At 35.2% G+C, this 13,915-nt stretch overlaps 1 protein-coding gene across 2 annotated transcripts in view; it reads left to right on the top strand.

Annotated features, from left to right (window-relative positions):
* ARMC1 (armadillo repeat containing 1) overlaps nt 1-13,224 on the top strand; it is a 32,185-nt gene extending 18,961 nt beyond the window's left edge. Inside the window, exons 4-7 of one of the 2 annotated variants that reach the window (XM_035011243.1) lie at nt 156-345; nt 9,996-10,112; nt 10,198-10,272; nt 11,054-13,224. In XM_035011243.1, coding sequence (XP_034867134.1) covers nt 156-345; nt 9,996-10,112; nt 10,198-10,272; nt 11,054-11,245 — 574 coding nt within the window. In that variant the 3' untranslated portion in view covers nt 11,246-13,224. The remainder of the gene's footprint in view (nt 1-155; nt 346-9,995; nt 10,113-10,197; nt 10,273-11,053) is intronic. The other variant, XM_035011244.1, reaches the window with a different exon arrangement.
* The last annotated feature ends 691 nt before the right edge of the window (nt 13,225-13,915 follow it).

Genomic DNA, 13,915 nt, shown 5'->3' with positions numbered 1-13,915 from the left:
CTATATTGTTGATTATTCTAGGATTCACTGGTGTTTCCTTTCAATTGAACAAAGCATCAGAATGAAGAAAACAGGGCTCTGCAAAGTCAAGGTATAAAATTACAGAATCAATAGAAGTGACAAGACTAATTAATTTATATGTGTTTCTTTTCAAGGACTACAACCCCAGGAGAAACAAAACTGCTGGCTTCTGAAATTTATGACATTCTTCAGTCTTCCAATATGGCAGATGGTGATAGTTTCAATGAAATGAATTCACGTAGAAGGAAAGCTCAGTTTTTTCTGGGAACTACAAACAAACGTGCCAAAACAGTGGTTTTGCACATAGATGGTCTTGATGATACGGTAAGACTTTTTTAAACACATGGTTCATAAGATGGGGTGGGGAAGTGGATGATCCTTCTGACATATCAAGGTCAGTAGTAGCCTAAGGCTATGTCACAGTGCCTATGTCATTTACTTTATCTCATCACAGAGGCATTTCATTACCTCGCATCATCACAAGGAGAGGGGTAACTTTAGTACGATAAGATATTTTGAGAGAGAGATCACATTCACATAACATTTATGACAATGTGTTGTTATAATTGTTCTATTTTAGCAATCATTATTGTTAATCTCTTACTGAGCCTAATTTATAAATAAACTTATGTATGTATAGGAAAAAAACATAGTATATATAGGTTTCACGTCCTTTCTGCAGTTTTAGGCATCCCCTGGGGGTCTTAGAATGGATCTCCCCGTGGATAAGATGTGGAAGGGGGACTATTGTAAATAGTTTCTTCAGTGACACTTGCCAGGTCTTGAAGAATAAATCCCACCGGGGCATTTTGTTCTAAAGGTGTCAGTTAATCAGAGGACATAACAATTTTAAATATTTATGCCCTAATAATAGAACTTCAAAGTATATGAAGCCAAAACTGACAGAAATGATAGGAGAAATAGACAAATCCACAATTAGATCTGGAGATTTCACCACCACCCTCAATTAATAGAACAAGTATACAAAAAATTAGTTAAGGATATAGAAGACTCAAATAACACTAACAACCAACTCAACCTAATCTATATTTATAGAACACCCTATCCAGCAACAAGATAATAATCATTCTTTTCACATACACGTGGAGTATTTACCAAGGTAGACCTTATTGTGGGCCATTAAAACAAGTATTAATAAATTTAAAAGAACTATGCAAAGTATGTTAGCACAAGGAAAAGCAAATTAGAAATCAGAAACATAAGTTATTTGGAAACTCCCCAAATACTTTGGAGACTAAATAATGTATTTCTAAAATAATCCATGAGTCAATGAAGAAATCAAAAGAGAAATTATAAAGCATTATAAACTGAATAAAAATGAAAATGAAATATCAAAATTTGTGGGAAGCTGCTAAAGCAGTATTTAGAAGGTAATTCAATAGCACCAAATGCCTAAATATTTATATACAAGAGAGAAAAGTTCTCAGTGAATTAAGTTTCTACCTTAAGAAACTAGAAAAAGAACAACAAATTAAATCCAAAGTAAGCAGAAGAAACAAAACAAATAAGTGAAATGAAAAGCAATAGAGAAAAACCAATGAAATCAAAAGCTGATTCTTTGACATGATCAATTAAATTGATAAACTTTTAGCCAAACCATAGAATAAAAGTCACAAATTATCAATACCAGAAATAAGAGAAAGAAAACATCACTGTAGACCCTATAGACATTAAAGGGAAAGTAAATGAATATTTTAAATAACTTTATGCCAATAAATTTAGTAATACAGATGAAACAGGAAAATTTCTTGAAAAACACAGATTGCCAAGGTTTATTCAAGAAGAAATAGATAACCTGAATAGCTCAGTATCTATTAAAGAAATTAATTTTGTAATTAAAAACCTTCCCATAAAAAAAACTTTTGTCCCAGATGGCTTCACTAGTGAATTCTACCAAACATTTAAGGATGAAATAATACCAGTTGTACACAATTTTTTAGAGTGTAGTATAGTATAGTAATATAGCAATTAGAATATTGTAATATTAGAATACTGTAATAGTCCTACAGGATAGTTTCTTCTGAATTCATTCTACCTTGTCTGCTTTTAATATTAGCTTCTTCTGCTTGCTTTTGCTGAGTGTATATCTTCTATTCATGTCTGTATTTTAAGATTTCTTACAGGCACTATATAGTTCGGCCTTGCCTTTTAATCCATTCTGAAAATTCTGCCTTTTAAATGGAGTGTTGGGATCATTTATATTTGATATGATTATTAATATGGTTAGTTTTAAAACAACTCTTACTAATTGCTTTCTTTTTTTTTTTTTTTTTAAGGTTTATGTATTTATTTATTTAAGTAATCTCTCCACCCAACAGGGGGCTCAAACTCACGACCCAGAAATCAAAAGTTGCATGCTCCTCCAGCTGAGCCAGTCGGGCCCATTGCTGATTGCTCTCTATTTGTCCCGTAGTTCATTGTTCCCCTTTTCCATTTTCTACCTTTTGGACTAATTGAATATTTTTTATGATTTTCTTTTATTTCCTTTGTTGGCTTATTAGCTACAGTTCTCCTTCCTTTCTTTTTGTTGGTTGATTTAAGTTTTTTTTAATATATCTTTAATTTACTATAGTGCAGCTTCAATTAATATATTACTTCATACATAGTATAGGGCATTTAGAACATTATACTTCCATTTCCCCTTTCTCTCCCTCTTTGCAGTTGTTACATGTTTTATTCCCACATGTGTTATAAACCCCAGATGCACTGTTATTACTTTAAATAGTCTTTATTTTTTAAATTTTTTTCATTTTGGTAAAATACAGATAAGTATAAAATATTGGTGTATAACTTTTTTGTGTGGATTTATGTCCTCAGTTCTCTTGGATATGTTCCTGGGGTAGAGTTGCTGGATGATACATTAACTTTGTTTAGCTTTTTTTTTTTTTTTTTTTAAAGATTTTATTTATTTATTTGACAGAGAGAGACACAGCGAGAGAGGGAACACAGCAGGGGGAGTGGGAAAGGGAGAAGTAGGCTCCCCCCACGGAGCAGGGAGCCCAATGCGGGGCTCGATCCCAGGACCCTGGGACCATGACCTGAGCTGAAGGCAGACGCTTAAGGACTGAGCCACCCAGGTGCCCCAACTTTGTTTAGCTTTTTGAGCAACTTCCAGAGTGTTTTCTATAGTGGCTGCAGCATTTTACATTCCCATCAGCAACATATGAAAGGTCACTTTCTCCACAGCCTTGTCAACATAGATTTCTATTGTTTAATAACTATCCAAAAAAAAAAAAAAAGCTATCCTAGTAGATGTGAAGTGTTATTAATACCATTCATATTATATTATGAATATAATGTTGTGTAACCATCGCCTCTCTACTTCTTATGAATGTACAGGTTTTTATCTTGTAAAACCTAAAACTCTGTACTCATTACACAATAACTCCCCTTTCATCCTTCCCCCCAGCCCTTGGCAACCTCTATTTCACTTTCTGTCTCTGTGATTTCAAAAAAATCAGTCTCTTTTAAGACGTTTTAAAATAAGAAAAAGTATTTTCTGTCCACCTACTTTTTGCCATATCCAGGGCTCTTTATTCTTTTGTGTAAATTCTAGATTTTCATCTGATTTCATTTTCCTTCTCTTAACATTTCTTATACTAGTACAGGTCTGCTGGCAATGAATTCTTTCTGGTTTTTTTTTAATTGAAATAGAATTCACATACTATAAATACACCATTTTGAAGTGTACAGTTCCGTGCTTTTAGTGTATTTACAGGGTTGTGCAGCCATCACCGTAGTCTAATTCCAGAACATTTCATTACTCCGAAAGGAAGCCTCATACCCATTAGCAGTCACTACCCCCTGCCCCTGATAACCCCTAATTTACTTTCTGTGTCTATGGATTTGCCTCTTCTGGACATTTCATATAAATGGAATCATAGGCTATGTGACATTTCATGCCTGGCTTTCTTTTCTTTTTTTTTTAATTTTTTTTTTTTTTAAGATTTTATTTATTTGCGAGAGAGAGAATGAGAGACAGAGAACATGAGAGGGAGGAGGGTCAGAGGGAGAAGCAGACTCCCTCCTGAGCAGGGACCCTGAGGTGGGACTCGATCCCGGGACTCCAGAATCATGACCTGAGCCAAAGGCAGTCGCTTAACCAACTGAGCCACCCAGGTGCCCCATGCCTGGCTTTCACTTTAGCATAATGTTTCCAAGGTTCATCCCTATTGTAGCATGTATCAGTACATCTTTCCTCTTTATAATATTCCATTGTATGGATGTACTGTATTTTGTTTATTCGTTCATCAGTTGATGGACATTTGGGCTGTTTCCACTTTTTGGCTATTATGAATAATTCTATGAATATTGGTGTATAATTTTTTGTGTGGATTTATGTCCTCAGTTCTCTTGGATATGTTCCTGGGGTAGAGTTGCTGGATGATACATTAACTTTGTTTAGCTTTTTGAGCAAGTTCCAGAGTGATTTCTATAGTGGCTGCAGCATTTTACATTCCCATCAGCAACATATGAAGGGTCACTTTCTCCACAGCCTTGTCAACATAGATTTCTGTTGTTTAATAACTATCCAAAAAAAAAAAAAGCTATCCTAGTAGATGTGAAGTGTTACCTTATTGTGGGGTTTTTTTGTTTTTGTTGTGGTTTTGATTTGCATTTCCTTAGTGATTAATGATGTTGAGTATCTTTTCATGTGCTTATTGGCCATTTCTCAGTGGTTGTTTTAATGTTTATTGCATATATCTTTATCACATATTTTCTCTTTTGGAGAAATGCCTATTATCTGTTTTTAAATTGTTTATTTGTCTTTTCATTGTTGAGATGAATTCTATTAATATGTATTACATTGGTGATTTTCATATATTTCTTTAAGATTTTATTTATTTATTTGTCAGAGAGAGAGCACAAGCAGGGGGAGCGGTAGGCAGAGGGAGAAGCAGGCTCCCTGCTGAGCAAGGAGCCCAATGGCGGGACTTGATCCCAGGACCCTGGGATCATGACCTGAGCCAAAGGCAAACACTTAACCAACTGAGCCACCCAGGCGTCCTGGTGATTTTCATATTTTGAATCAACCTTTCATTCCTAGGGTAAATCCCAGTCATGCTATATAACTTTTTAATATGCTGCTGGATTCAGCTTGCTGGGATTCTGTTGAGGTATTGTGTGGTGTGTGTGTATTCATACAGGGTATTTTATAGCTTTATTTACAGTTTTCTTTCATGTATCTTTTTCTGGTTTTGGTATCAGTGTAAAATGAGCTAGGAAGTGTCTGGATGAGTTTGTGAAAGATTGGGGTTGATTATTCTGTAAACATTTGATAGAGTTCACCAGTGAAACTGTTTGGTCCAGAGCTTTTTTTGTGGTATATTTTCTCATTTTAATTTAATCTCCTTACTTATTATAGGTCTGTTTTTCCTTCAGTCAGTTTTGATAATTTTATTTTTCTAGGAATTTGTCCATTTCATTGAGGTTATCTTAATGTATTGGCATAATGTGTTCATAGTATTTGCTTATAATCTTTTGTTTCAGTCAGATTTGCCGTAATGTCCTAAATTCCTGATTTTAGTAATTTGAGCCTTCTTTCTGTAGCTAAAAGGTTTATCAGTTTTGTTGATCTTTTCAAACCAACTTTTAGTTTCATCGATTTTTTTTTTCCTATTTTTTCCCTTTTCTCTCTTTCTTTTTTCCCCTGCCATAATCTTTATGATTTCCTTCCTTCTGCTTGCTCTGGACTTTCTTAAAACTTGAGATTTTCTTCTATTTTAATGTAGTTATTACAGCTTATAAATTTTTGTTTAAGCACTACTTTCTTTGTATGCCATCAGATTTGGTATGTGGTATTTTCATTTTATTCATCTCAAACTATTTTCTAATTTTTCTTTGACACATTGGTTATTATTTAGAAGTTTGTTGTTTTATTTCCATGTATTTCTGAATTTTCCAAATTTCCTTCTGTTATTAATTTCTAATTTCATGTGATTTGACAACATTGTATGATTTCAGTCCTTTTCAATATATTGAGGCTTGTTTCATGGCCTACCATGGTCTATCCTGGGAGAATGTTCCACATGTCCCTGAGAATGTATACACTCTTGTTTGGGAGTATTCTAAGTGTCTGTTGAGTTTTGTTGGTTTATACTGTTTTTTAAGCCTCATTTTCCTTGCTCATCTTCTGTCTACCTATTATATTCATTTTTGAAAGTCAGATATTGAAGTCTCCAACTCCTTCAGTTTTGTATGTCTGGTAGAGTCCTTATTTTTTTTTTTTTTTGGAAGGATTATTTTCAGTGGGTGTGAAAATCTAAGTAACAGAATTTTTTTCTTTATTTTTTTTTTTAACACCATACTTTGAGACATTGCTCCACTGTCTTCTTCCTTGCATTGTTTCTATTTGGGATTCTATTGTTCTTATTTGTGTTCTTCTATATGTAATATATCTTATTTTTCTCACTCTGCCTACTTCTGAGAGTTTCTCTTTCATCACTGCTTTTAGTCAGTTTGTTTATAATGTGCCTTGGTATAATTTTCTTCATATTTATTCAGCTTCTTGGATTTCTGGATTTGTAATATGCAGCAAATTTGGACAGTTTTTTCCATTATTTCTTCAAATACTGTTTCTGTCCCCCTTTCCCCTTAGTCTTTCAAGGTATTCCTGTTACCCATGTTCACCATATGAAGTCTCACAGCTCACTGATATTCTGCTAATTTTTTTCTTCCGTTCTTTTTTTTTCCCCCTCTGTTTCATTTTGGATAGTTTCTGTTGCTATATTTGCTAAATTTTACCTTTGCAAGTGTTTAACTTCCTATTAATCTCTTCACTTTTTTTTTTTTACCGTAGACATTGTTCTATTTTTTTATCTTACTATTTTATTTTTTTATTTTAACTAGATTCCATGCCCAATGTGGGGCTTGAATTCATGACCCCGAAATCAGGAGTTACATGCTCTGCAGCCAGGTGCCCCTTATTTTATTTCTAGAAGTTTGATTTGGGTCTTTTTTTATAACTCCTTAACATGTTTATACTTTATTTGAACATACAGAAGATGGTTGGAATAATTTTAATGTCCTTATCTACTAATTTAATCATCTGTGTTTTTTTGAGTATGTTTTTATAGATTTTTGTAATTATAGATTGACTTTTCTAATTATAGGTTGTATTTTTTTTTTGCTCCCTTGCATTCTTGGTAATTTTTGACTGGATGCTAGGCATTGCAAATTTTACTTTGTTGGGCACAGCATATATTTATTTGTATGCAAATCCTTTAAAAAAATTCTTGAGATTTGTTCTAGATCACAGTTACTTGCAAACAGATCTTTTTGAGGCTTGCTTTTAAGGTTTGTTAGGCAAGACCATAGCACCCTTCATCCTAGGGATAATTTTGCTACACTACTGAGGCAATACTCTTCTGGGTTCTCTGTTCATGCCCCCATGTATGTCAAAGTTTTTCCACTCTGTATGATGGAAACATGGAGTATTTCCAGCACAGTTGAGCCTGCAGAATTGTTCCTTCTATTCCTTTATAGTCTGGTTCTTTATTCAGCCTCAGGTTCTTTCTTCATATGCATGCACTGATCATTGTTCAGCTGAAAACCTGAGGGGAGCTCACTGCAGATCTCTAGGGTATGCTTTCTCCCTGTGGGCCCTTTTTGCACAGCTCTGCCCTCTCTTGTGCTCTGTCCTATGAATTATAGTTGCCTTGACCTCCCCGAATTTTCAGCTGTGTCCTTAACTGACGAAGACTGCTGCTGGTTCCCCTTGAGTTCTCCTTTCCTAAATTACAGCCTGGAAACTTTCTAGGCAATATGCTGATGTCTTTGTGGAGCTCATTTCATTTATTTTCCTTCTCTCAGGGATGTTTGTTTTCCACTCTCTGGAAATCATTGTTTTATTCATTTTATTTTGTGTATATTGGCTAAATCCAGTCCTTGTTACTCCATCTTGACTGCATTTGGAAGTCTCCCTGAAGTTACTTTGAGCAGTGATAAGTTATATAACTTTACATATTAGGGGTAGCAACCCGTAGATTCCCACTTATCTTTTTAGCTAGGCCAGGTAGGTTACATTAGATTATCCACAGCAATTTGGCCTCAGGATTTAGGATTCTCTAGGTAAGGGTGGGGGGAAGTTTTTCATATGCATGTTATCCATGACATTGCCAAATAAGATAGTTAACAACTATCTTACTGAAACTGGGGCCACAAGATCCCGAAAAGTTTCTAGAAAGCAAGCTCCGGTAGTAGACATAAATTGATTGAATGGAAAATAGTAAGATATATAAAATATCACCAGTGCCATCTAATTTTAATGAATAAGAATAATACAGTTCCTTTTGAAAGCTAGCATAAACCAAATGATAAAACTCAACAAAGCACACATGAGAATACAGGCCAATATATTGTACGAAAGTGATTGCAAAAGTCTCAAAGACTAGCACCATTCTATAATGGTAGTAGGGAGATAAGCAATGATAGTTCTTTTGAAGGATTATTAGAATAAGTTTGAAGACTGATTATATTCAATGGAGGAAAAGAGTGAGTCAGGTCATTTGAAGGCAGTGTTTCTCAGGGTGTTCCAGGGATTTGGGGTCAATTGCAGATGCCTGTCCCATCAGAAATACTGAACCAGAACCTGGTTTCAGTAAAGACATAGGAAGATGTAAAGACGGTGATACGATATGTGAGCTGGAGGTGGAGGAAGGGATAAGGTGAAACTGTAGTTACTTTTTTTATTTTTTTTTTTTTAAGATTTCATTTATTTATTTGAGAGAGAGCATAAGCAGGGGGAGAGACAGAGGGAGAGAGAAAATCTCAAGTGGACTCTATGCTGAGCATGGAGCCCGACGCAGGGCTCAATCCCATGACCCCAAGATCATGACCTGAGCCGAAATCAAGAGTCCGATGCCTAGCAGACTGAGCCACCCAGGCACCCCTGTAGTTACTTTTTAATCCATTTTTGCTTTGGATCCTGTGTTTGAGATGACCACTTGATATCCAAATGGGTGTGTCTGATAGCAAGTGAAAATAAAGTCCTCTTGGAGATAGACATCTGTGTTCTCCATGGTAATAATGGTTGAAGTGATGGGAATAGTCTACTGAGGGATGAAGTAGAAACAAAATCACTTAGTTTTAGGCACTGGACCTTGGCGGCAAGATGAGACAGATGGAATAACCAGTGGTTTAAGTAGTGTATTATTAGGAGTCAAAGAAACATTGAAAGGGGTATGTTTTATTGTGTTGTCAGAGGAAAATGAGAACTAAAAAGAGGGTATTAATAACCCTTGAAAATGCAGTGGTAACCATTGAGAACGCCATAAATGAAGGATGTAGTGATATTTATAAATACCAAGTACTTTAAAAAGTAGTGAGTCAGACACTGAACACTCACTAATTCTAACATCAGTCTATCAGAATTATCCTCAGAGATTTTTAAGTAGAGCACGGGTCAGCAAACCTTTTCTTTAAAGAGCCAGATAGTAAATATTTTAGGTTTGGCAGGGCATATGGTGTCTGTTATAACTACTAACTCTGCTATAGTATAAAACTAGCCTCAGACAGTAGGTAAACAAATGCGTGTGGCTGTGTTCCAGTAAAAACAGTGGGTGGACTATAGTTTGCTCACCCTTAAGCTAGAGGGCCCTCTGCTTTTCAGCATTTTTTTCCTATATTGTTCTTTCATTCCTTCTGCATTAAGATTTAAATTAATATTGGCTAACTTATTTCCGATAAAAATTATTAAAACTAAGTATTAGTAATGAAGTTTGAAAAAATCCAGCAGGAATTATTAGTCTGTTGATCTTATAAAATTTAATAAACTTGACTAAACACCACCAGTGGCGTGCCCTCAAGAATGAGTCGTTAGAACTGACTGAAATAGGGACATTTACTTACCCCGCCCCCCAATGACTAATTTGGTGTGGTTTGAGTTGATTTGTTTGTTTTTATTATTTTGCCAATTTTAATAATAATTTGTTTTTGTTTTTTTACCTTTTCAGTCTCGGAGAAATCTCTGTGAAGAGGCTTTGTTAAAAATTAAAGGTGTTATTAGCTTTACTTTTCAAATGGCTGTTCAAAGATGTGTGGTGCGGATCCGTTCAGATTTGAAAGCAGAGGTTAGTATTTTAAATGGCTGAATATGCTTGAGGTTATAGGTAAACAAATCAGTGTTCAAAATTGTTCCTTTTAATCCTGGCCTAGGCTTTGGCATCAGCGATAGCATCAACCAAGGTTATGAAAGCTCAGCAAGTTGTGAAAAGTGAAAGTGGAGAAGAGGTAAATGCTTTATTTAGTTTTCTTTATACCTGACTGACTCCTGATTATTCTTTAGGGCTAGCAGATTGTAAGTATTTTCAGGCTGTTAGTTGCCAAATATACAGGAGTGTGGTTGGGTCAGATTATCTTAGTATTTCTTGGCTAACAGTTAACTCTTTTAGAAATATAGGTCTTTTGTAGATTTCAAAGTCTGTTCTTATATTTTGTGGATTTCAGAGTCTGTTCTTTATCTCAGTGGAGACGTCTTCTTAATTTTATATGGCAATAAAGGATATCTAGTTTCCTTGCACTGGTTTTTAAATACTTTCTTTCTAACCTTAGTTTTGCTAATCCAAAAAATAAAGGTCTGTTCCCACCAGGGATAGGTAAATACAGTGAAAATATTTGCCTCTTGCTGTTTTTGCCACTAGCTTTGTGATAGGGAAAACAAACCCGCATTCCTTTAGCTTATTTGTCTTCCCATAGAAAGGAGGTTCAGTGGCCCTTCAGGGTCACGCAGCAGCCAGATACTTGCTTTTGTTTTCTTTAAATAGACAGGAGTTGCACATTTATTCCTGGAGCCTCAGGAGAAAAACATCTTAGTTTTCATGTGTATTTCTGCCTTTCTGTGCTCAGCAGTTGGGCCTATCTTCATGTAAGAGGAAGATTTTTAAAGGAATATAACCCCTGAGAATAAATATGGTGATTAGAATGAGGAGTAAAGTTGACCTTTAACTTAAGACATATATCTGTGTCAATTAGGATGATTTTGTAATAACTCTTAACATGTTCTCTGTATCAGATGTTGGTCCCATTCCAAGATACGCCTGTGGAAGTAGAACAGAACACAGAACTGCCCGACTACCTGCCTGAGGATGAGAGTCCCACTAAGGAGCAAGACAAAGCAGTGTCCCGGGTCGGCTCACACCCAGAGGGTGGAGCTAGCTGGCTGAGCACAGCTGCAAACTTTTTATCAAGATCGTTTTACTGGTGACTTCACTTTGTGTCTCAAGGACTGTGTGAACCAACAAGGGGCCAGTTTTCCATTGTTGTGGTGAACTGTCAAGTGCAATTTGCAATAAGTTATCATGAAAAGTTTTTAGATTACATGATTGCGTATGCTGCATTTTACATTTTATTGGACATTTTGCCCCACTCAGTGGTAAAAAGGACAGAGGCTACAGGTGGAATTCTTTGTTTATGAAGGTATTTTGGTTTTGTTTTCCTTTAATTGCCTCACTTTTTAAAAAACATGGGTCCACTGTTAAACCAAACATATATATGTTCAGCTTTACATTTTATTTTACATGAAGCACGTGATTAGGAAAACTCATTTCTCCTCAAGCCTCAGGACCTATCTGAAGAGAAGTTGGTTTTTTTTTTTTTTAAGCTCAAGTCGTGCATGAATTACTGAACATTTTTCTCTACCTTTCTTCATGAAAGATACTTGCTTTGGTATTCTTCACTGAAATTGAAAACATTTCTCATTATCCCCCTTTTGTGCCTTTTTTATTTTGCCAACCATGTTTATAGAAAGAACATTACTATAGAGACATTTTGTGATTTAAAATATATCCATATGAACATAGCAGTCCCCTAAAACCACAAGTCTACAAAAACTTTGCAATCTTACTTGTTGTAATTTTAAAGAGATCAACACAAAATCAGCCGAGAAGAAGGAAACATGTATACTAGCAAAGTACTGTTGGAGACTATTTGAATGTGATCAGATGTGGTTCCAGTTGACTGTTGTTCAGTTTGGTTTATATCAGCTCTTAAGAGTTCCGTCCAGCATAATACTGGGAGCAGCTATAAATGGTCTCTAGGCCTTACTTTGTGATCATATACCATCCCTTGCTAGGAAAAAAAAATAGTAAAGAACTGACAAACTTGAAAAAAAAAAACAAATCGAATGCCTATAATGCCATAGTGCCATTTGGTAGCGTCTAACTTTAAAGCATGAATTGCTTGGCAGATGCCTATTCAGTAGGTGTTTCCTTGTATTGCCTTTTGTGAATTTATTATGAACATGCGATCGAACCGAATGAAAAAAAGACTCAAATTATTGCTTATAAAGAAATAAAGCCAGCATTGGTCCACTTAATCTCGTTCTCATGTCCAGCCAGAAAAAAAGAACTTCAGTGAAGGTAAGATAAATAAATATAAATATATATACATATATATTTTTTGGTAGATAAGAGCTAATTACATATATGTAATGCTTTATTAAATTTCTGAAATATTTGGCAACTAAAATTTTCCTTTTGGAAATCCAGCTAAATCCAGATAAATTTTAGTGCTAATATGATTAAGAAACTAATATGCAGAAATTGAAATTCTTTTTCATCAACATATAGAGCTGCTATTTTATTGCTTGTGGAGAATGTGAAGTGAAAATTGGACCCTGGAGGGTTTCCTTGCATTTTCATCGCTTCTCTTTTAGAGAAAATTAAAAACATCCAGTGTCACTGGAAAAACACTGTAAAATACTTCACCAACAAGAATCTTGAGTTCACGACCTTCTGGAGGGAGGGGTAGTGAGGGGATTGGGAATGATATTTTTCATGTGTCTGGGCTCTGATTCAGATGACACGCACAACTGAAAGTAGAAGCTTTCAGGGCATGTATTGCTTTAAATGCATAATACAACTTGCTGCCAGAACCAGATGTGTTGAAAAACGAAAACAAAACCACCTCCTTTCGATAGCCATTAAAACAAAGTTTACTGTTTGTTTTAACAAGTTTGTATTTTATTTTGCATTGCCACACATCTGCCTATTTAAAAAACTACATCTCTTTGGTAGTAATGGTTCAGTACAAGTAGGTATTACAGCTTGATGTCTGTGTGTTCTAATTCTAAATGTTCTTTTATTCCAGGTCTTATAGAGCAGTTAAGGCAACTGTAACGGCATTTTTTGAAATATATTGTAAAATAATAAAAGGTAACATAATTAAAATTGAATGGATATTGCATTTTTGTGGTATAAGCATTATTGATTACTCTTGAGCCTGTTTGTATCCACACTGCCTAGCACCTTCTCCTAGCTCCCTGCAGGTGCGTTACCCGACTCATTCCCATGCATCTTCCCTTTCATCTCCTTCCCAGCACCACACCTGCCTCTCCCTGGGTTTGAATCAGCTGCTCCTGTACATACACTCATTGTAGTGTTTATCATATTAGATTGAAATTATATTTACCAGTGTTTCCTCCCAACTTAGCTCTTTGAGAACCAAGAGAGTCTGTAGCTGTAACTGGCTAGTAGTAACTGTGCAGATATTTTTTTAGAAGGATGAACAAAGAATTTTTCTTGAATCAGTAAAAATAAATGACAGGTACGAATTGTTGGGCGAATAGGGAAAATGTCAGGTTGTATTACTTTTTTTTCTGGCATGTTTGTTTCTGATTTACTGGTATTTAGCAAGTTTCTTCATTTGCTTTGTCATTTGGTTTTTATTTTTCAGAAAAGTGGGAGAGGAGCATAATACTTGCTCTGTTGAATAAAGTTAAGGTTAACTTATAATATCGTGATTCTTATAGAATTGTTACAGGAGAAATTTATTTCAGTTTCCTGTTTTATAACTTACTAGCTATGTAACTAGGTAGCAATGTAGTCTCTGAGGTTTTTCTTCATTGATGGAATGGAGATAATTCTACCACTTCATG

This window comes from Mirounga leonina, unplaced genomic scaffold (assembly GCF_011800145.1).
Source record: "Mirounga leonina isolate KUSES-001 unplaced genomic scaffold, KU_Mleo_1.0 Mir_165, whole genome shotgun sequence".
Classification (NCBI taxonomy): domain Eukaryota; kingdom Metazoa; phylum Chordata; class Mammalia; order Carnivora; family Phocidae; genus Mirounga; species Mirounga leonina.
The sequence above is the reverse complement of the archived record's forward strand: the minus strand, read 5'-3'. Positions and strand labels throughout refer to the sequence as shown.